Genomic DNA, 20,502 nt, shown 5'->3' with positions numbered 1-20,502 from the left:
TATACACATTGGTGGTTCAGGCTCCCCTACGAACGGCCGGCTCGACACAAAGACCTTACAGACACTAGTTATACGTGCACACGACCCTGCCGTCCATTATTGGCGCTTAGGTGTCAGTCAACAATATTCCAGTGCCGCCAAGCCCAGGGAACTGGAGTGTTGCCAGCTTACAAGCGGGGGTGGCGCAAAAGCGCGCGCAGCCGATGGGTAAGTATAGGTAACGAGCGGCTTGACCTAACTTGAAAGGCTTCGGGTCAACTGCGAAGGCCTTTGGTCTACAGGTTCGTCGCTTGGGTAGCGATGAGGGGAAGGGTCGGGATGGGGGAAAAGGGGTGGGGGAAAAGGGAAAGGAAAAGCCTGCAGAATAAGGATGATAGAGTTCAGTGTAGGTAGTTTAGGTCGCGTGTAGTTCCGCGTTGACTGTTTGCTCGTAATTAGATCCCACAGCAATTTGTGTTGTGTAGGAAACAGGAGCGAAAGCAGCCATCTCGACTGATTGGTGACGACGATGATGATGATGATGATGATGATGGAGGACTACCCTACCGGCTGTGGGCTGCAGGGCACAGGAATCCGGGCACTGCGGGCAGCATGCGGGCCCTTCCCTTCGGGGTTAGCGATTCTTTAGGGTACATGTACAAAGGGGGAAAGGCCTCAAGCCCTCTTTTTTGCCAAGACAATGGGCTTCAACTTTCGAAGGTAGTGTATGGTTCACGGCTCATGAACGAGGCGGATGAACGGCCGGGGCCGGGGCCGCCTGCTCCACAACCCCGACCGGCCGGGGTGGAGACTGCCTGTAAGACGCCGTCTCCGGGTGGGGCCCGGCTGTTGCCCGTGGTGCGACGCGGAGAGGGAGGCCACAGGAGAGCAAGTGCATCATCACCTTCAGCAAGTATCCTCTGTCGAGGCCCAGCACCGAATAAGAAAGAGAAATGTGGCTGAGAGAAAGGACGTTCAGTTTTGTGGTGGGGGAGCGGGAGAGAAGAACGGATAATGCGAGGGGGAATCTGGCCGGGTCTCATAACCGGCTACCTCTCTTTATGGGGTTGGCCGGTGAAACTTCGCTACCTATAGGTAGATTTAACTTGTACTCTCCAGCCACCGGGCTACGAAAATTATGGGATCATGAGAACTTGCGAGTTTTAGAACAGATTTCACCCAAAAATACCTAGGCTTCGTCCATGTCAGAGCAAAACAGGTGTTGATCCGCCCGTCTCAACATGCACTGTACGTACCGATCTCCATTCTCTGCAAACGCCTCATTAACCACACTTTGCCCTCCAAATCATCAGTAACCCATCTCCCTAACCTACCTACATACGGTACGGCATGCACAATACCCGCTACCCACCCACAATCACGCGACAACCCTTCCCCCCTCAACCGCCGCCCACCCCTCACACTCGAGCACCAACGGCCCCCCCGACGCACCACTCGCATCCAAGCTCACCGTGACCCTCCCCCGGTCCGCCACCACACACACCGTCTCCCCCAGATTCCGGAAATCCGTCTCGCACTGCCCATACCCCCCACTCCCACTACCACCACCGCCCCCACCACTGCCAGCATCCGGACTCCCATCCCCATTCCCCCCACTCCCACCACCAGCACCACCAATACCAACCTCCCGAATCTCCACCCCCGGAAACGGCAAATACCCCTCCCGCAACGGCACCAACACCACCGGGATCTCCGCCTCCGTCTCCACCGTCGAGCTCAGCCCCACCACCTCATCATCAGAACCAGAAGAAGAAGTAGGCGTCCCCACCGCCGGAATAACAAAATGCCCCTTCCTGCGCCCGCCGACCAGCCAGGTATCAGCCGCCGCGACGATCTCGTACACGAATTCGAGGTCGCGGTCGCGGGTTTGTTGGTCTGTGGTTGTGGCTGTTGCGCTTCCAGCGGGAATGGGCGGGGTGTCGGTGTCCCAGAGGCGGGTCCATTTGAGGTGGAGGGTGGCGGGGAGGACTTGGTTGAGGAGGACTGTGGGGCAGCCTTCGATGGTGTCTTCATTTTCAACTTCGCCATTTTCACCATTGGCATTGCCGTTTTCTTGGTGGTTGTGGTGGCGGGGTGCGGTGAGTGAGGGCAGTGGCCGTTGCAAGCGGATATCAGCTGTGTGGACGACTGAGACGGGGGGGATGTCGACCGGGATGAGGATGGTGGTGGGGGTGATGGCGGGGTGTGAGGGCTGGTCTGGTGTTGTTGGTGCGAGGGGAAGGGGCAGAGTCGGGTGGGTGCGCAGCCAGGCGCGGAGGAAAGCGGAGAGGGTCGCCGTTGTTTTCGCCGTGTTATGTTGGGTGGGGCTAACGCTGGGGAGGTGTTTCTCCCAGGGGATAGCGGCGAGGAAGGCCGTGGGCAGCTCGCCGAGGAGGGTGGCTTTCTCGAGGTCGTAGGCCGAGAGGCCGGCGCGGACGTTGGCCAGGACGGTGGCGACGAGGACCTTGGAGAATTCCCTGAGGGGGGTGGTTGCGAGGGCAGCGGTGAGAGCCTGCGAGAAGAGCGCGGCGATCTCGTCTTGGATGACGCTGTAGTCCAGCTTGAGGTAGAGCGTCTTCTTGGCCTTGGGGTCCAGCTTCGACCCGGGCTTGCGGGTGATCTTGTAGAGCAGGCTGGCCGGTTGCTTGGGGAACACCATGACCGGATGGCTCGACGGCTGTCCGAAGTGCGACTCGAACAGGTCGGACCCAATCAGCTCGCTCTTGAGCAGCCGCAGCGGGCTGTCGCTGGCGGTCGATACGGCGAACCGCGAAAAGAGTGCGTCGTGCTTGAAGATGTCCTGCACATTCACCTCGAGCGCGAGCGAGATGGGCACCGACGAGGCCTTAAAGAAGGTGAAGGTGCCCTTGTCGGTCGAGTACGTCACCTCAGCCCGGACGGCCACGTCGAGGACATCGTGCTCCACGGTGAACGGAAACCGGATTTTGATGGAGCTGTTGGCTTCCATCGCGCCGAACGTAAACGCGCCGCCCTGCGAGCTTGTCGGCTGCGGCGACCCGATCACTTTGGCCTCGCTCATGACCATCCGCAGGCCGCCGGTGGCAGACCTGATCTTGACCTCGCAGGTCGTGATCTCGTTCCACCCGGTCGACACCTCGAGATCCAGCGACTTCTTCTTGTCCAGCTGCAGCTCCTCGGCAGCCAGCAGCTGCACATCAAGACAGCTGGAGCGCTGGTACAGATTAACGCGGGGGTTCTTGAAGCCCGCCGAGCTCTTGTCCACGGGCTGTTGGTAGATGTCTCGATCGTAATGCATCAGCACCTTGTTGCTGGTCAGGCGGACCTGGTCCACCTCGAAAGTCCCCTCCATCATGACGGTGCTCTGGACCCTGACCTTGTTCGGGCCGGGCCGGATGGTGACGGGGCCCTTGCTCTGCAGCCAGATCTCCTTGCCCCCTCCGGTGGGACTCGAGATCCGCAAGCTGACCGAGCCGGCCTCGAACTCGTCTACCAACAAGCTACGGAGATCAAAAAACAGCGAGAAGCTGTCTTGGTCGTCGTCGTAAAATGGCGGCCCGTCGAGGCCCAAGTCACAAAACAGATTTATCAACGGGACCCTGACATCCTTCTCAAGCGATGCCGACACCTGCAGCAGATCGGCGAGGAACCCAGATATGGCAGAAGTGTCGGGATACTGCGCGGCCGACGCGATGCTCAGCCGGATCTTCGACTTTTGCTGCCGCTTGTCTTTCTCCGCCAAGGCCGCCTTGCACAAGAGCTGCCGCAGCGCCTTGTTGACGTAGTCCTCCAGCCGCTTGAGCTCCTTCAGACAGCGGGCGTACATGACAAGCATGGACAGCTCCAGAAGACTCCACCCGCTCTCGCCGTAAAAGGGGATGACGCGGTAGAAGTAGAAGGAGGCCTCGTTGAACTCGCCGAGGTGGAACTTGAGAACGGCGAGGTCGGCCATGCTGGCCTGGACCGAGTGCGTGTGGTTGGCCACCGTGTAGTGACGGAGTGCCTTATCAATCAGCGTCTCGTACAGGCGGTAGAAGTCGTCCTTGTTGTCCAGGGCCGCCCGCAGGAGCGTGTTGTCCACGCCGGCCACCGAGGTTTGTAGCCTTTCGGGCGCTTTTTGTTTTGGTTCGGCCTCGTCGTCATCTAAGCTGACCTCCTCCATCTCAGTAATCCCGGCCTCGCCCACGATAGGCACCGAGGCCCAGCCGTCCGTCCAGCCCCGCTTCTTGCCGCACTCCTCGAGGATGTTTCTAGATAGGGCGCACAGCTCGGCTCTTTGGGCAGCGAGGTCCTCAAGACCGGACTTGAGATACGGGGGAGGGAGCGCGTCGTCATGGTTCGCGCCAGGAAAGCCGACCGGGCTGCGCGGTGGGGCTTGAGGGCCTTGGCTATGAAGCGAGGAGCTCCTCGCCGGATGCATCATCGTTTTCGGCTCCGGTATCGAGGCCTTTTGCTCCGTGTGCTCGGGTGTGCCAAGGGTAGACGGCGGGATGGGGAGCGCCTTGGTGGATGTCTGGGCGAGGATTTGCTGGGCGATGGAGAAGGCGAACGAGGCGACCATGTTGTCGATGACCTCTGCAAGAAGAGGGTCGAGGGAAACCTGGGACTCGGCTTCGCCTTTCTCGGCTTTTGCTACCGCCGCCATTGCGGCTATGATGTCTGCCCTCATGACGGCCGAGACAGCGGGGACGAACTCGAGCGTGCGCTTGCAGATTTCCGCCAGATGCGTGAGGTTTTCGGACTCCTCGGTCATCTTCGGCGCCGGCGCCCTTGGAGCAACCCCCTTGGGGACCAGCTCTTGCTGCTCCTTTAGCTTGGCTAGCAGCTCGTCCCGAGACGACCACGCATTGGCTAGCCGGAGGAGCACGGCGATTTGGCGCGAGAATATGTAGCACCTGAAGTCGAGCAGCGAGACATTGTTCGCCAAGATAAGGTCCCGGTACAACTTTTTGGTCGAGCTGATGGGGATGCTGTCGTTTTCGGCCCGCTTCTTTTTGCTAGACTGGAAATCCACAGCCTGGCCCTCGCCCTCGCCGAACTCGATATGGCCACCAGCAATCTCGGCCATGGCCTGTTGTGCTAGTTCCTTCAGGTCCTCGGTGTAACTAAGCAGCGCGCCGCCGTTTGCTTCGGCGGACCCCCCGGCGGCCTGCGCCTGGATGATGTTGTCCAGCCCGACACTCAGCTCGTCATACACGACCAAGGCATCCTCAACCAGGCCGACACTCTCGAAGCCACGTGCCAAGCCTTCTTTCAGAATGAAAAAGGTGCAAAAGTTCCAACCCGGAAGGCTCCTCTGGGCGTCCCGCTCTTTAATGTCCTCCTCGTACTGGGTGACCCTACGGTCAAAGCTCGACAAGATGAGCTCCTTGAACTTGGCAATCAGGTCGGCCCACGCGTTGTCGGCGTCCTGCTCGTTCTCGGTGTATCCTGTGGGCACGGCCGGGACAACGCGCGGCAGCATGTTGTACGGCACATCATTGATGCCGATGCGGATCTGCCGCACCCGGTCGGGGGCGCCCTTGGTGGAGCCGTTGAAGTCGGCGCGTAGCTTCTCCAGGAGGGTGCTCGACCCTGCGCGCCACTTGATGGAAGCCTTACCATCGGAGCTCGAGTCCGGCGCCTTGCCGGAGATACGGGGCTGCGTGGCGGCGGTGGAGTTGGGGAGGACGACGTGGATGATGAGCCACTCGCAGGCATCGTGGTTTTCGGCGCTGCCCGTTTTCCCTTGGGTGCCTGTCGTGTTTGTCTTGATCCACTCGCGTATTTCGGATCTGGTGGTTGACTTGTACGTGTCATTGTCATCGCACCTCAGCAGCAGGACTTTGAGGTATGGCGTCCTGCGCAAGCCGGGGATTTGGTGTCGCCGCTCTTTCGTGGCAACCCCTCCTGGCGGGCGTAGTGCGCCGTTTGTCGCGTCCCCCTGCTGTTCTGATGACCCCGTCCTTCCACCAACTGTTGCTGTCTGAAATCCATCGTCGCTCTTGGCTGGGGCGGTTTCGGTGAGGCCCGGGGTCGGGGGATTGGGAGAGGCGAGTGGGGTGAAGATGCCCGAGTAGTCGACTCCGGCGGGGACGAGCTCGGCGTGGAGGGTGCTGATGGAGCGTAGTGGCCCCGCGTGGGACTGCCAGTTGAGGTCGCGCAGGGGAAGTCGTGGGATCAGCCCCGGCGCAAGGAGCTTGTAGACATCGTAGGGATCGAAGTACTCGACTGGGAGGGGAATCGTTAATTGGAGGGGGTGGGCGCTGAGGGGTCCGTGGAATTGTAATACCTGTGACTTTGGAGGACGAAAATGGCTGTTCCATGCTCAACTCGACGGTCTATGGCATGACCTCATCTAAGCTCGAGCAGTTGATGGAAATGGGGCCGGCGAATGGCAGATGGCAGATGGCGCCCGAAAGGTGCATACGTCGTGACCCCAGCTTCACCGCCTACACTAAGGTGCCAAGGTGCCATGTCGACCCTACCACACAGCGCACCCATGCAGCCCCACGTGCGGCGCGGGACGGCCTACCCCTGGCAGCTACCCCACCATGGGTCAGTGGCGGGGCATGTCACGATCTCAGGGAGTGAAGAGACATTTTTATTTTGCGACAGCTTTTTTCCTGGCTCATAAATAAACCCGGCGTTCTATGTTTTTTTGAGATACTCCCTTTAGATCTGTCGGTCTGTTCTTCTTTTTCTGTTTCAACTTCAGATCTCAGAAATAATCCTACCTCTAGCCATGGCGACTCTCCAGGCCATTAAATATTCGCGGGGCAAGTTGTTAGTGCTTGACCAGCTGCGACTCCCCCACGAACACCACTACGATGAGGTGTCGACCGCCGAGCAAGCCTTTGACTGCATCAGGTCGATGAGGGTTAGAGGTGAGCTGACAGAAATATCCAATGGCTATGATTGCGATTCTAACAATATTTGCAGGCGCACCCGCCATCGCCATTGTTGCTGCTCTCGCTCATGCGGTTGAGTTACACAACGGTGACTGCAGTGAGTGGCCATGAACAAGGCACAAACACCAACCAAACCTGAACCAACCCCTAACAACCCCCACCAGCCGCGACAACACCAGAGGACACCATCGCCTACATCGAGTCCCGCCTCGACTACCTCAAGGACAGCCGCCCAACCGCCGTCGACCTTTCCAACGCCATCGCTCTCCTCAAGCAAGCCGCGCGCGCCGCCACGGTGGAAGGTCTCGCTCACCCCGAAGCCAAGGAAGCCATCCTAAACTCCTACATCGCCGCGGCCGAGACCATCCTCGCCAAAGACCTCGAAAATAACACCTCCATCGGCGCCCACGGCGCGGCCTGGCTCCAACAGCAATACCAGGCCACCCCCTCCCGCCCGCTCTCCGTCCTCACGCACTGCAACACCGGCTCGCTCGCCACCTCCGGCCACGGCACCGCCCTCGGCATCATCCGCAGCCTGCACCAACAGCAACTCCTCAAGCACGCCTACTGCACCGAGACCCGCCCCTACAACCAAGGCAGCCGGCTAACCGCCTTCGAGCTCGTCTTCGAGGGCATCCCCGCCACGCTAGTCACCGACAGCATGGCGGCGGCGCTGTTCGCGCTGCACCGCGAGCGCATGAACATCGGCGCGGTGGTGGTGGGCGCCGACCGCGTGGTGCGCAACGGCGACACCGCCAACAAGATCGGCACGTACGCGCTGGCGGTGCTGGCGCGCCATCATGGGGTCAAGTTTGTGGTGGCCGCGCCGACGACGAGTATTGATTTGGAGACGGAGAGCGGGGTCGGGATTGAGATTGAGGAGCGCAAGCCGGAGGAGCTGACGCAGGTTAGGGGGGCGGTGGTGAATGAGGATGGGAGTGTGGATGTGGGCCGGACGGCGAGGGTCGCGATTGCGGATCAGAGGATTGGGGTGTGGAATCCGGCGTTTGATGTTACGCCACATGGGTTGATTGATGCCATTGTTACGGAGAGGGGGGCGGTGGTGAAGGGGGCGGACGGCCGGTTTGACTTTAGCCAGGTGCTGCCGGAGAGGTGGCGGTGGTAGGTGGAGGAGTTCGGTGTGTATTGGGAGGTATTCGTCTCTTTGCGTAGAATTTAATACATCCCCGTGCCTGCCCGAGCAAATCCTGTCCGGCCACGATCAAGACTCGAGGAACTATAGCCATCTCGTCATTTACGCAGAGCTATCAACACGTCTCGGCAGTTCGCGGCTTCGGGCTCCCAACACTTTATACTATCCGCATACTGGCCACTGCTGAATATTAGTAGTCTGGCTGTGTTGAGGCTAGAAGACTGCAAATGATCTCAGCTATTCGGCCGAATTTTTGGAATCGCTGGGTTGACTTACACGGTCTTGCCTACTGGTTAGCACGATTTGGCTCTACCTCGAGGACAGATTGAGGCTGGTCTCCGGTCTCCCCTTGCGTTATGAGTGTACCATTCTTAGTAACTGAGGTCTCGATGTGAATAAACGAACAGAGGGCCTTTACGGTGTATTTCAGGTCAGGATTACCCAACACAATGAGACTAGGTTGAGTTGAGTTGGTTTAAAAGAAAAAAAGAAAGAAAAAGGATGATCATTGTTTGGAACTCCGTACATTATTGACCGTAATCATTCAAGCGCTTTTGGAACACCCTACAACTGAGAATTTAATACTTGATTGTTTAACTCACCGTAGTAAACCACTACTATTTTCTTGATCAGCTGTTCAGACCTCCGTAAACCGTTGCAACCCCTGCCAAAGAGCTTGGCGTGCTGCACCTCGGCATGACCTCATCACACCGCAGAGGGACTCAATTGAAGCTTATTCACTGTAACCTCAGTCTCAACTGCACTTTCATCCCAACCCCAACCCCCAATTGGCCTCCTAGGAGTCAGTATGAGGATTACTACACGGCCCCTGCTGCTGCTCAGCACCCTGAGCGCTGCTCCATCATTAGCATTCCACCCCAACACGGAACAGCAACCACTCGCCCAATATCAAAACAGCCGATCCGACACTCTCGAACCGGTCCCTCACTATGATGATGTCCCATCATACCGTGATTCCCTCCTCTCCCTCCACCGCGCCCTCGTCAACGTCCCCTCCATCAGCGGCACCGAAGGCGATGCCGCCCTCCTCCTCGAAAAGGTCCTGACCGAACTCAACTACACCGTCTCCCTACAACCCCTCCCCTCCACTTCTACCACCGACCAGCCCCGATACAACGTCCTCGCCTGGCCGGGCCGCAACGCCCGCCGCACCCTGCACAACCGCACCCTCATCACCTCCCACATCGACGTCGTCCCCCCTTACCTCCCCTACGCCCTAGACGGCACCCCCATCCCACCCTCCCACCCACTCAACTTCACCACCCTCCCACGCAACACTCTCATCTCAGGCCGGGGCTCCGTCGACGCCAAAGCCAGCGTAGCCGCCCAAATCACCGCCGCCACCGCCCTCCTCCACGACAACACCATCTCCCCCGACGACATCGTGCTGCTCTACGTCGTCGGCGAAGAAACCTCCGGCGACGGCATGAAGCACTTCTCCCGCTCCCTGTCCACCAACCCTCCCCCCTCCACTTCCCCTTCCCACCCCACCACCCTTGCCCAGGCTGTCCCCCGCCCCCAATTCCACGCCGCCATCTTCGGCGAACCCACCACCAACCTCCTCGCCTGCGGCCACAAAGGCATCACCACCGCGCTCCTCACCGCCACCGGCCGCGCCGGCCACTCCGGCTACCCGTCCCTCGGCCGCTCCGCCACCGCCCTGCTCATCCACGCGCTAGAAGCGCTGCTGGCCGCCGATCTCGGCTCGAGCGAGCGGTTTGGGAATACGACGGTGAATGTGGGGGTGCTGGAGGGCGGGGTGGCGGCGAATGTGATCGCGGCGGAGGCGAGGGCGAGGTTGGCGGTGAGGATTGCGGTGGGGGAGGAGGGGACGGGGAGGGGGGTTGTGGAGGGGGGGATGAGGGCGGTTTTGGGGGGGTTGGAAAATGGGGGGGAGGGGTTGGGGTTGGAGTTGGTGGGCGGGTATGGGCCGGTGGAGTGTGAATGTGAGGTTGAGGGTGAGTTTTGTGTGGATTTATTTACTTTTTTCTCGTTCTGAGAGGTGGTGTTGGATTTGTGTTCAAGGGATGAACTAACCGTGATGACAGGATTCGATACGATGGTGGCAAACTACGGGACGGATGTGCCGAATCTGGAGGGCGACCATGTCAGCTACCTGTACGGGCCGGGCAGTATCTTGGTGGCGCATGGGGACGACGAGGGGTTGACGATCCAGGATCTGGAGGACGCGGTGGAGGGCTACAAGAAGCTGATCAAGCACGCGGTGGCTTCATAATACCATTCTCATTACACAGCGAATAGACAGGCGTTCAGCGTTAGACCGATCACCTTTCCATTAAAAACATAATCGTTAGTTCCACCAGTTACCCCCCACAGCACTCAACCACGCCGGCTTCCCCCCCCTCATCGCCAACCCCATATCCACCGCCCCCTTCACCAACTCCTCACCCCTCCCCCTCCCCTCCCCCCTCCCCGCCGCCACCAACGCATCCCTCGCCTTCTCAATCACCCGCACCGTCGCCACCGGCACCGCCAACGCGCTATCAAACTCCGCCAGCCCAGGCTCACCCATAACCGCCAGCGCCGCCAGCCCAAAACACCCGTGGTACACGTCGGGCGGCCCGCCGGGGTGCTTGCTGAAGCCGCCGATGCGGTGCGCCATCTTGTCGAGCAGGAAGCGGCGCGACCCGCGCCAGTCGACGAGGTCGGCGTGGCCCAGGTTGGCGAGGGCGGCCCCGACCCACCACGTGTAGCACGTGTCGGCGACTTTGTTGCAGCGGCCGTTGCACGCGACGTGCGTGGTGCTTGGCGGGGTGAGGGAGAGGTCGGCGAGGCGGGATGGGAGCAGGAAGTTGTCTTCGTCTTCGTCGTCGTCGTCGGGGTTGCTGGGCGGTTCGAGGTACACGAATTGGCGTGAGGCGAGCCAGTGGAGGAGGGCGGGCATGTTGCGGATGCCGGAGTGAAGGATTTTGTTGGGGTGGAGTGCGGTGCTGTTTGTGAGGGGGCGGTCCAGCAGGGAGAGGGCGGCGATGGCGCAGTAGGCGTAGCCAGCTGGTGGTGTTAGTAAATGCAAACAAGCCCATCGAGTGGGTGCCAGGGGGTAATGTACCGTGGGGCTCCTCCTTAGAGCTGCCTGCGAAGCCGCCATCATAGGTCTACCAAGAACAAGTCAGCATCACTCACCCACTCACCAACCCACTGCATCAGCAACACCCCCACCACCACCCCCACAACAACAACAACAAACATACCTGACTCCCCAAAATATACCTCTCCAACCCCCTTACATCCAAATCCCCCACCCCCTCCCCCTCCCCTTCCTCCCCCCTCAACATCCACCTAACCGCCACCGCAATATAGCAATACCGCATATCATACCCTCCCCCCACCAACCACGCCTCCTTCCCCGGCATCCAGCTGACCGCCTCCCCAAAACTCCCGTCCGCCCGCTGCAGCCGCCGCAGCCACCGCAGCGTCTGCACCCGGTCCACGCCCTCAAAGGCTCGTTCCTCTTCCCCCTCGTCGGCTAGGAGGGCGAGGAGTTGCAGGGCGAAGAGCGTGGCGGGGAGGTTGGCGAGGCTGGTTGGGGCGGAGGGGTCGGGGTTGATGGGGTTGTTGGCTGTGGTGGTGGTGGTGGTGATTGTGGTGGTTGGGGGGGAGAGGAGGGTGGAGGAGGGGGCGAATCCGCCGCCGGGTTGTTGGTGGGAGAGGACCCATTGGCGGAGGCGGCGGTGGTCGGAGGGGGGGATGAGAGGGGGTTTTGGCGGGGTGGTGGAGGTTGGTGAGGGGGTGGGGGTGAGGATGCGGATGGAGTTGACGATGAAGTAGGCGAGGGTCATGCGCACGCCTTCGTTGGAGAGGTAGTGGTTGGGTAGGGGGGCTTGCAGGCACATCTTCCAGTATTTGAGGTGCCGGTCGATGTCGAGCGTGGGCTCGGTGGTGGCGTCGCCATTGGCGTGGTCTAGGGTGTCGCCCATCGTTGTTGGATGTATTGTGGATGGTTACTGTTATGTGATGGGTATACTTGTGGTTGGAGATATGAATGCAGCATGCTCTTATGTTAATTAGGTATGGTGGCTGCTGGGAGTTGGGATTAAGTTCTGACTTATTTTAGTACCCGAATAAACTAGTTTTCTCCGGTTGGTATCTTACCAGTGTTGGATTTAAGTTTATCTCATTCTTGCAGGTAAGTGAGATTTTAATCTCATGCACATCAGAAACTTAAATGCTCCCAAGCTTCACTCGGGCTCTCAGCCCATCGAAGCTCTGCCCCGCCATGCAACCCCGGTTCGATATTGCAGGGGCAGCTCCAGCCACAGCCTGGGCATCAGGACAAGCATTGATCGTGGCTGGTGGAACCGCCAGTTAAAATGCAGGGCACCCAATCACACAACCTTGCCTATCGACAAAGCCGATAAGTCGTGTGAACCCCGGACCAGCCCGCCCCTGCTTGCGCGTGCTGTGCTTTGCAGGAATCTAAAACATTGTCGCCGAGTCCATTCTCCCTCGGGTCACAAAGACGATGTGGCATGTGAGCCCCATGACAGCATACACGAGCTGAAGCCGCGACTTCCGAGGACTCCCTTTCTTAACAACCACGCCGTGCCTCGACCGCCATCCGATCGCCCCGCCGCTCTGCTGCTGCACCATTTCAGCTCCGAGCACCAGGCCCCCAAGACCTCCCTCCGCAGTCCAAACGCACCCGATGACAACCGCTTGACCTCGACGTAACAACACACACGCGAACAACAATCCAACAACCGCAACCATGGCGCTGATATCCGCGAAAACCATCCTCACCTCGCTCTGCTTCTTCCACATCACCCTGGGCTTCTTCTTCCTCACCAACCCGAATACCGTGGCCGACCAGCCGATGGTCCAGCTGCTCGGCGAGTCCATGGGCCTGGTATGTCTCCCTCCCACCTTGTGTCCCTCGCCCTAGCCGTATTCTCCCCGGCCGTTCGCTACCGTAGCTAACCACCAACCAACCACCGCAGCCCGACTCCCGCTCCTTCGAAACACCCTCGCCCGCTCTCGGCTTCCTCGCCGTCATCCTCGCCTTCCTCGGCATCACCGACCTCGTAACACTCTCCCTGCCCGACGAGATCTGCCTGGTCCACTACTGGGGGATGCAAGGTACGCCCTCCCCACCCCCCCCCTATACCCTAAACCACGGAACTCAGACTAACCGCCCCAACAGCCCCCCTCCGCCTAACCCTAACCTTCCTCCTCTCCACCTACTCCTTCTTCTTCTCGGCCTCCTCCCCCCTCTTCTACAGCAGCCCCGCGCCCGGCTCCCCCAACACCTCCACCTCCCCGGGCACGGGTTCCTCCCACAGCTCCTCCAACCGCTTCCAACACCCGTCCGTGCACCGCGCGGCCAACAACCCGGGCTACACGCCCTCGAGCTGGGGCGGCGACGTGCTCAAGAACCGTGTGTTTTTCACGTTCATGTTTGTCGAGACTATGAGCTGGTTCTGGGTGTGGGTTACGCTGCAGGAGGAGCGCAGGGAGCTGCTGACGAAGAAGGCGAGGCGGAGGAGCAGTTCGGGGGCGGGGGCTGGGTATCAGTATTAGGGGGTTGTGAGTTGTTGGGGGGGTTGTTTTTTGAGGGGGGCGGGTTTACGGATCTTTTCGATGGGGTTCTTCTGAATGGAGGATACTCGTGCATCTTGTGCTGGGCGGTTCTGGTCGGGAGCGCTCGGGTATTCCGGCCGGCAGTTCATTTATTTTCGTCTTTTTGGGATATGTTACAGGTCGGACGGGCAGGAAGGGATGATACCAGCATAGCGGGCATGTGCAGGGGCATGGAGAGGCACATTCGAGCAGCCAGCAAGCATTGCGTATTGTTTGTATTGCATTTATTTCCCTGCTTTTCCAGGCCAGATATCTACCTATATTTTTCTCTTCCACTCCTGTCCTGTCCCGCCTTCTTTTCTATCACCGTAGACCCACATTCCCCGTCACCACTAGATGTTCTGACACAATTCCATCCTAAACTCAACCACTCACCAGCCACTATCCCCCTCATATCGCGAACCAATATCCTCACTCATATCCCAACCCACTACCTCACAAGTTCGTATCCCAAGCCACTACCTCACAAGTCCGTATCCCAACCACTACCCGACACAACAAACAGATTTACTCCATCTTGACCATCCCCCACCCCTTGACCCCCTCCCTCCAACTCTCCACCACCTTCCCAACCCACTCCTCCGCCCCCGCCCTCCCCGCAACAACCTCCTCCACCGCCCTCCCCACCTCACCCAAACCCACCACCCCCTCCCCATTCCCCCCCTCCACACTATCCCCCTCCTCCTCCGGAAAAACAACCCCCAACCCCCAATCCAACCACCCCCCCTCCCCCAACACCTCCTTCAACCTCAACACCCACCCCCGCACCTCCCCCAACACCTTCCCCGCCACCGCGTCCAGCGCCCGCATCTCGGCCAGCGCGTCGCGGTGCACCCCCGACCGGCCGCTGCGATCGCGCGCCAGCTCGCGGTCGTGCGCGGCGAGCACGAAGGCGGCGCTGTGCCGGATGGCGAGGGCGGTGGTGCGGATGGTGGATAATATTGGGAGAGAGGTGAGGGAGGGGGGGGTGGTTGAGTGGATGGGGGTGGGGTTGGTGGAAGGGGGAGTGGTGGGGGAGGGGAAGGTGGTGCGGAGGGTGGTGAGGGCGGATTTGATGGAGGTGGTGAGGAGGGAGAGGGTTTTGGGGAGGGGGTCGGCGCGGGGGGTGGAGAGGGCGATGAGGAGGGCGGCGGAGAGGAGCGAGATGGTGCTGTAGTAGCTTGTTTCGGAGGGGGTGAGGCGCGAGGGGGTGGAGGGCTGGTGCAGGAAGTCCGTGAGGGAGTTGCTCAGCCGGGAGAGCGTCTCCAGCGTGTACTCGCGGTCGCGGAGGGCCGCTTCCGCTTGCTTGGCGGGTTTGTAGTCCTTGGGCGGCTTGTACAACAACAGGTCGAGGTACTGCTCCGAGAGAAAGGCCAGCTGGGAGCGTTCGTTCTGGCGGGGGTTAGAGATATTAGATCAGCCAAAGAGGATGGGACTCACCGAGAGGCCGGGCCCGAGACGGAGGTACTCGTGGATTGGCGGGCCATGGAGGCTTTCGAGGTTGGGGAACGGCCCGTAGTCGGTCTTGCTGACCAGGGTTGTGCCATCCTCGATGTTTTCTAGCTTGTAAGCATGTGCAACACAAAACAAAGCAAACAACTCACCAGTAAGCGGGTGCTGCTCAATCTCGCAGTCAATCTTCCCGCCGTAGCACCTGATCGCCCGCCGCTCCTCCACCAGCGTCATCATCAGCGTACAGCTCCTGCGCAGGCTGCTATCGTGGTTGATCATGTCGAGGATGCTGGTGTAGCTGCCCGCCGAGAAGGCATCCCAGATGCGCACCGGGGCCTTGTCGGTCAGGTTGTTCTTGTAGAAAGTACGCAGCGGCTCCATCAGCGGGCGGCCGCCCTGGAACAAGCCGGGAGAGACGGTGGATATCCTATCGAAGAAGAGCGGACTGAGTGAGTCCTGGATGGTCCGCTTCACGTCGAGTGGCGTCCAGAGGCGGTAGGCGTAGGAGGCACACCCGAGCAACAGATACAGCTGGACAAGCAGCAGCCGCAGCTCGGTGTCCCCCGGGGTCTCGTTCAGCTGCGTATCGAGCAGAAGCACCGCCTGCAGGAATAGGCCGGGCTCAACGGACTGCCACAGCGACTGGCTGGCATCCGCAGTTCGAGGCCGCAGCCCTGACAGCTTCAAAAGTGAGTTACCCATGACAAGGGCCAAGTCCAGCCTCGGGTCTTTGTCCAAGCGAGGAATCGAATCCACAAGCTCCTTGTCACTGGTGATCTGCGTGTATGCGGCTGAGGCATCAACGACGAGCTTTTTGAGGCAGGGCTCGCACGGAAGGTCGGTCGGTTGCGAGCAGAACAGGCACTGGAAGGGTTTGCTTTGCGCTTCTCCCTCGGCAGCGGCGGGCTGCGGGGAGAGGGTTTGTGGGCAGGTAGAGAGGAGGTATCTTAACCGGCACACCAGGGCATTCAGCACCGTTTTCCGCCCCTTGTTAGCGTCCTGCCACTTTGTCAGTCACGCACAAGATTAGCAATAAAAGAGGCCCTCCTACCTCATCAAGCATTTTCGGTAGCACATCTTCCATAAGAGCCTTGATCTCCTCGAAATTCAGCTCCGCCACGTAGCCCTTGACATCGTCAAACGCGGATAGGCGCTCAAAGTATTGGTCCAAAAATAGGCCGATCTGAACAACCCTCGGCAACAAGCCGCTGTTTTCGCTGCTATCGTTGAGTACGGTGGCGGGTAGCCGGAAAGTGGTCTCCAGCAAGGCCAGGCTGAGGTTCTTCTTGTACATGGCGCTCGCTGTGTCCTTAATGTCGATATACCTCTTCAAAATGGCTTGTACCTCGCCCAGCGCGCTGCGTTTGTTGGTAAGCTGCCCTGCCATCCGGATACCACGCTTGCTTACCTCTCTGAATCTGCCACCTTGCTGGCGGCCGACACAAACTTCCTCCATGTCTGCAAGTCGCAAACAAAGAAGGGCGAGGTGCCCCCTTCCAAGCCGAGCGTTAAGGCCTCGCGGCATAAGTTGTAGATAAGATCCCATTCGCCCCAGGTCTCGAGCGCATCAAGCGCTTCGCAGAACAGAACCTTGCGGCCCTCCTTGAGCTGGCTGATGGCCCCGAGTTTGGGGCTCTTCAGCCGGGAAACGTATTCTTCCTTGGTTCCATGGTTGTGCATAACCCGGTAGTAAAGGCAGACCTCTTCTTCGGTAAGAAGGCCCCGGTCTGTAGCCTCCAACTTTGCGGACTACAACATCATGTTAGACATGTAAGACCCGGTAGCTCGGTGGTCACGTACATTTTCTGTCAAGTCTGCTGCCCTCTCCAGATGCCTAACCGCCAAGAGGCTGTAGACCTTGCGGCTCGCATCGGTACACTGGGGGCTGATCTGTCCGTGTCAGTCCGGGGGGTGCATCATGTAATGGGGGAGGGACACACTGAAAGGAGGTAGGTGAGTGTGATGTTCCAGAACATGTACCGACGGTCGGCGGTGTTGGCGTAGGCCTTATCCAAACTGGTTGCGATCTACGAATCACCTTAGTATCAATAGCCTGACTATGTTGTACTCATGCGCGGACTCACCTGCTGAGCGCTCACAAGATCCCACTTCTCGAGACAGGCTTGGACACACTGTACGGCCAGGGGGCTGCCGGGGTTGGCCTTGGCCCAGCGGGCCCTCAGGGGTCCGAGAGTGTCGGCGTACTCGACCTCATAGTCAAAGAAGTCGCGGCAGGCCCACTCGTACAGCTCGATGGTGTCGATATCTGGCGTTTTCTTGTTCTTGACAAGCTCGTCGATGGCGACTAGCGCGGCACACTTTTCAGCAGTGCCGTCGAGTTGAGCCTCGGCACACATCTTGATGGCCTACAAGGGAGGGAGAGTGAGTACGAATATTGGAATATGTGTGGTATCACGCACCTCATAATAGGGATCCTTGAGGGTGGCAGCCCTCTTCGCAGCGAGACGGATGACGGTGTTCCAGTTTCCGTCGCTAAAGGCCGTCTGCAGCTGCACATCGACGCTGTGCTTGAGAGCCGGGCGGCCATATCTGTATGAAGACATGGTGCGAAAAAGCAGGTCTGCACTGGGCAGTGGAATTCGGGTGTAAAATGTCTAATAAGCTGTGCAAGTACTGCAAGCTGTGCAATCCGGGCAAGCCCAACGGCAGCGAGCGACAGCGGCACAGGAAGCACAACGTGGGGGGGATGGAGGGGCCAATGGCAATGGCAGGGCTTCGATCCTGGATCCTAGCAGCAGCAGCGGCAGATGGAAGGTGTGGTGGTGCCTTTTTCTTTTTTTTCTGTTTTCTCTAAGTTCCTCGAAGCTGTGGGCCTAACGCGAGAGATCTGGCTCGGACTTCCACAACCTATCTCCTGGACCGAGCTTGAAGTGCAAAAGTGTCGAATCGAACATCCCACGGCACTTACCTAACTCAAGCCTTGAAATCAGCGATGGCGGGGTGCTTGAAGTGGCCTGTGCGCTCAACCCCACCTCCACCGAGGGTCCACAAGGTGAGTCCGGCGTGTCCGGTCAGTCAAGCTGACCCGATCTCTTCCATGCTCCAGTTCTGGTTTCGCGATTTATCGACAGAGGGCGGAAGAGAAATGTTACAAGTAGTGTACAACGCAACCGAACAAGCAAACCTCCCTTGGCCTTCCATTTACATACATTTGCGTAAATACTGGAAACCACACCAACCCTCTTTCTTGCGAGTATTACTCCAAGTCGGATTCTCGGAGACTCATACTCGAGGGCTCGAGGGAAAGCATCTGGTCAAGGTCGACTCGTAATCACCAACTGCAAGGGTATATGAGTCTATGAGAATACAGAACTCCCCTTCTTATCCCTCTTCCTCTTCTCTATCTGACCGAATAAGTTAGCGATCTTGTACGAATCAGTGAAGGAGGTCAGTCCTAAAAGCATACCCAAGACTTCTTGCAGTCCCTATACGCCCTGCGAGTCTCAGGTTAGCTGCATACACAATTGTCTCAACTGCCACATTCCATGCCAGGTACGACTCACTGGAAGTAATCCGAACACAGGGTCCTATCACCGCCATTGCGGTTCAGACACCTGATGCTGCGTGCGGCAGCCTCCTGGCATGGGTCAAGGAACTCGCTCCTGTCCTTGCTGTCGACACAAAGAAAGGTAAATATTAGCAGCTGAGAATCGCAAAGGCCAGTCCAGCAGAAGGAAGTGAGTCTCACCCCTCAAATTTGTTCTTTGTATCCCGGTTCCAAGGATCATTTTCGTTGGTTGTGGAGGCCATGATTGCAATGACAATGTGGCATGCCAATGAGTGAATGCAGTTCGTCTGCTTCTAGCTTCTGGCAACTTGCAAGGTGCAACTGAACACCGATCTTGGGATTTATGCCAAGCAGCCAGGAACCCACAACCTCCGCACGGACCATCCAACATCACCCCTGGACACGCCCCTGAGCCCCTGAGATACGTCAACATACAACCTTAAGCCAACAACATGAAGGGGGCACACTCAGCAATTATTGATGTGAAATAACTTTGGAAATAATTAGGGCACCTGACCTGAAGAGCTGATATTTAATCATGGTCATTAATGAACAGCAAATACCTCAGAATTGGACCCTTCCAGCATCCTTCTCTTTGATACCCTTTTTGGGAGGAAATACATATAAGGCCAAAATCCATTCATCCTCTAAGTATATTTATTTAAGTGGCCGTCTCCTCTCAAAGCGCATGGCACTAGCCTAACTGACTACAAAGTTAGATTGACCATGAACTTGCGTTGACAATCTCTGCAGCTGAGTCTACTGTGAAGCTCAGCTGACTGTGAAGTTGCCAATGACTTCCATCTCTCCCAGATGCCTATGATGTGTTCATCCATCCATCATTTTAACGGTTAGCAATGACCCTCCCCCCTCTCCCCTCCCCTAGAACTTTAATATGACTGTATAATACATTTACTACTGGTAGACCTTTTTAGCCTTGGACTTTACTCTCTTCCGCCAAGCCTTAAAGTCGCCGAGTTACTCGACCGACCGCCAACATCGAAGCAAGCGGCAAGCGGTTCTTCTCATCTACCACCTGTGGTGCTCCCGCCACCGCAAGTCAGCGGCTGGTGCCGCGTTCAACCTGGTAGTTGGACATGCCGCTCCTCGGCGGCCTCAGCCGGCCGCTTTTCGAAGCACTTCCTTCGGGCCTTCCGAAAGTAGCCTTCGCTTAGCATTTCTTTGCTGGAGCGAATGAGAAATCCACCCAGTCATATGGCAACCCTCTTGCCATTCAATCTCACTCAATTTGTAGATCCGAAGGAATGGCTTCACCTCTAGGATGGCCAGTGTCATATCTGGAGATTTATGGCGTTGGCCGAGGTAACCGTCAGTCAGAGCCTCGCATAGATTCCGTCCAACATAAAGCTGCCTCTGGGGTAAAGAAAGAGTCCCAGTTCACATGCCTACTTTCTGCCAACCCCTCCGCGCCTTTCTACGATGGTTACAGTTCCGGCTGTTGCCCGACTTTAGACGGACAGCAATACTCGGACGGACAACAATGTTCGGACGGCTGTTGTCTTGTCCGTCCTAAGTCAAGTAGGGTTACATATTGTTTCCAAGAACTTCTTTTAGTCCTGTGAGGGGTGGGTGACAAGGGGTACCATAGGGGCTCTCATTGTGAGCCAGAGCCCGTGTTACTAAAGTATCATGAACCCGAGCCCCATTGCTGTGCCTGAATGGTTCACTCCCCGGACCCGCTCTTCACATCCCCGTTCCCGGCCCCGCCACCTTCAACACGCCCCTCATGTCACTTATCTTCCTCACGCCTTGGTTAGGTTTCACGAGGGGTAGCAGATAGTCCCCTCTCAATTGACAATCGGAGACTCCTGCTGCTGAACTCGGCTCGATTCCTCCAAGCAACCGACCCTCGACTCCTCCACCACAGCCAACAAGACCACCAACAAAGGTCTGTCCCCCTC

General features: G+C 58.4%; 7 protein-coding genes across 7 annotated transcripts; 3 read left to right on the top strand and 4 right to left on the bottom strand.

The window, feature by feature from the left end:
* Nucleotides 1-1,000: 1,000 nt before the first annotated feature.
* F5144DRAFT_371349 (trafficking protein particle complex subunit 10) lies at nt 1,001-6,382 on the bottom strand. The gene is made up of 3 exons (XM_066784500.1): nt 6,230-6,382; nt 1,612-6,168; nt 1,001-1,516 (listed from the first exon to the last, which is right to left on the bottom strand). Exons 1-3 carry the CDS (start codon nt 6,261-6,263, stop codon nt 1,398-1,400), a joined length of 4,710 nt encoding a protein of 1,569 aa, XP_066640485.1. The 5' UTR covers nt 6,264-6,382; the 3' UTR covers nt 1,001-1,397.
* A 300-nt stretch (nt 6,383-6,682) lies between these two features.
* On the top strand, nt 6,683-7,974 carry F5144DRAFT_551250 (Methylthioribose-1-phosphate isomerase; the record flags this gene model as incomplete). The annotated part of the gene is made up of 3 exons (XM_066787681.1): nt 6,683-6,824; nt 6,880-6,945; nt 7,013-7,974. 3 exons carry the CDS (start codon nt 6,683-6,685, stop codon nt 7,972-7,974), a joined length of 1,170 nt encoding a protein of 389 aa, XP_066640484.1.
* A 691-nt stretch (nt 7,975-8,665) lies between these two features.
* On the top strand, nt 8,666-10,413 carry F5144DRAFT_615466 (uncharacterized protein). Its single transcript, XM_066791805.1, has 3 exons — nt 8,666-9,826; nt 9,935-9,980; nt 10,071-10,413. The coding sequence occupies exons 1-3, from the start codon at nt 8,810-8,812 to the stop codon at nt 10,256-10,258; spliced, it is 1,251 nt and encodes a 416-aa protein (XP_066640483.1). The 5' UTR covers nt 8,666-8,809; the 3' UTR covers nt 10,259-10,413.
* Nucleotides 9,922-12,226, bottom strand: F5144DRAFT_633045 (terpenoid cyclases/protein prenyltransferase alpha-alpha toroid). Its single transcript, XM_066792524.1, has 4 exons — nt 12,136-12,226; nt 11,235-12,083; nt 11,093-11,138; nt 9,922-11,034 (listed from the first exon to the last, which is right to left on the bottom strand). The coding sequence occupies exons 2-4, from the start codon at nt 11,958-11,960 to the stop codon at nt 10,334-10,336; spliced, it is 1,473 nt and encodes a 490-aa protein (XP_066640482.1). The 5' UTR covers nt 11,961-12,083; nt 12,136-12,226; the 3' UTR covers nt 9,922-10,333.
* A 175-nt stretch (nt 12,227-12,401) lies between these two features.
* Nucleotides 12,402-13,564, top strand: F5144DRAFT_615464 (increased loss of mitochondrial DNA protein 1). The gene is made up of 3 exons (XM_066791804.1): nt 12,402-12,889; nt 12,981-13,119; nt 13,184-13,564. Exons 1-3 carry the CDS (start codon nt 12,752-12,754, stop codon nt 13,558-13,560), a joined length of 654 nt encoding a protein of 217 aa, XP_066640481.1. The 5' UTR covers nt 12,402-12,751; the 3' UTR covers nt 13,561-13,564.
* Nucleotides 13,565-13,829: 265 nt separating this feature from the next.
* On the bottom strand, nt 13,830-17,951 carry F5144DRAFT_633043 (N-acetyltransferase B complex non catalytic subunit-domain-containing protein). The gene is made up of 9 exons (XM_066792523.1): nt 17,472-17,951; nt 17,136-17,417; nt 16,992-17,078; nt 16,852-16,941; nt 16,460-16,800; nt 16,103-16,409; nt 15,204-16,050; nt 15,040-15,158; nt 13,830-14,991 (listed from the first exon to the last, which is right to left on the bottom strand). The coding sequence occupies exons 1-9, from the start codon at nt 17,613-17,615 to the stop codon at nt 14,128-14,130; spliced, it is 3,081 nt and encodes a 1,026-aa protein (XP_066640480.1). The 5' UTR covers nt 17,616-17,951; the 3' UTR covers nt 13,830-14,127.
* F5144DRAFT_584235 (uncharacterized protein) lies at nt 17,952-18,905 on the bottom strand. Its single transcript, XM_066789608.1, has 4 exons — nt 18,761-18,905; nt 18,576-18,683; nt 18,479-18,506; nt 17,952-18,416 (listed from the first exon to the last, which is right to left on the bottom strand). The coding sequence occupies exons 1-4, from the start codon at nt 18,820-18,822 to the stop codon at nt 18,369-18,371; spliced, it is 246 nt and encodes an 81-aa protein (XP_066640479.1). The 5' UTR covers nt 18,823-18,905; the 3' UTR covers nt 17,952-18,368.
* Nucleotides 18,906-20,502: the final 1,597 nt, after the last annotated feature.

The sequence above is a fragment of the Chaetomium tenue genome, assembly GCF_020726465.1.
Source record: "Chaetomium tenue strain MPI-SDFR-AT-0079 chromosome Unknown F5144scaffold_6, whole genome shotgun sequence".
NCBI classification, from domain to species: domain Eukaryota; kingdom Fungi; phylum Ascomycota; class Sordariomycetes; order Sordariales; family Chaetomiaceae; genus Chaetomium; species Chaetomium tenue.
Note: the sequence above shows the minus strand (reverse complement) of the source record. Positions and strands in the feature narration are given on the sequence as shown.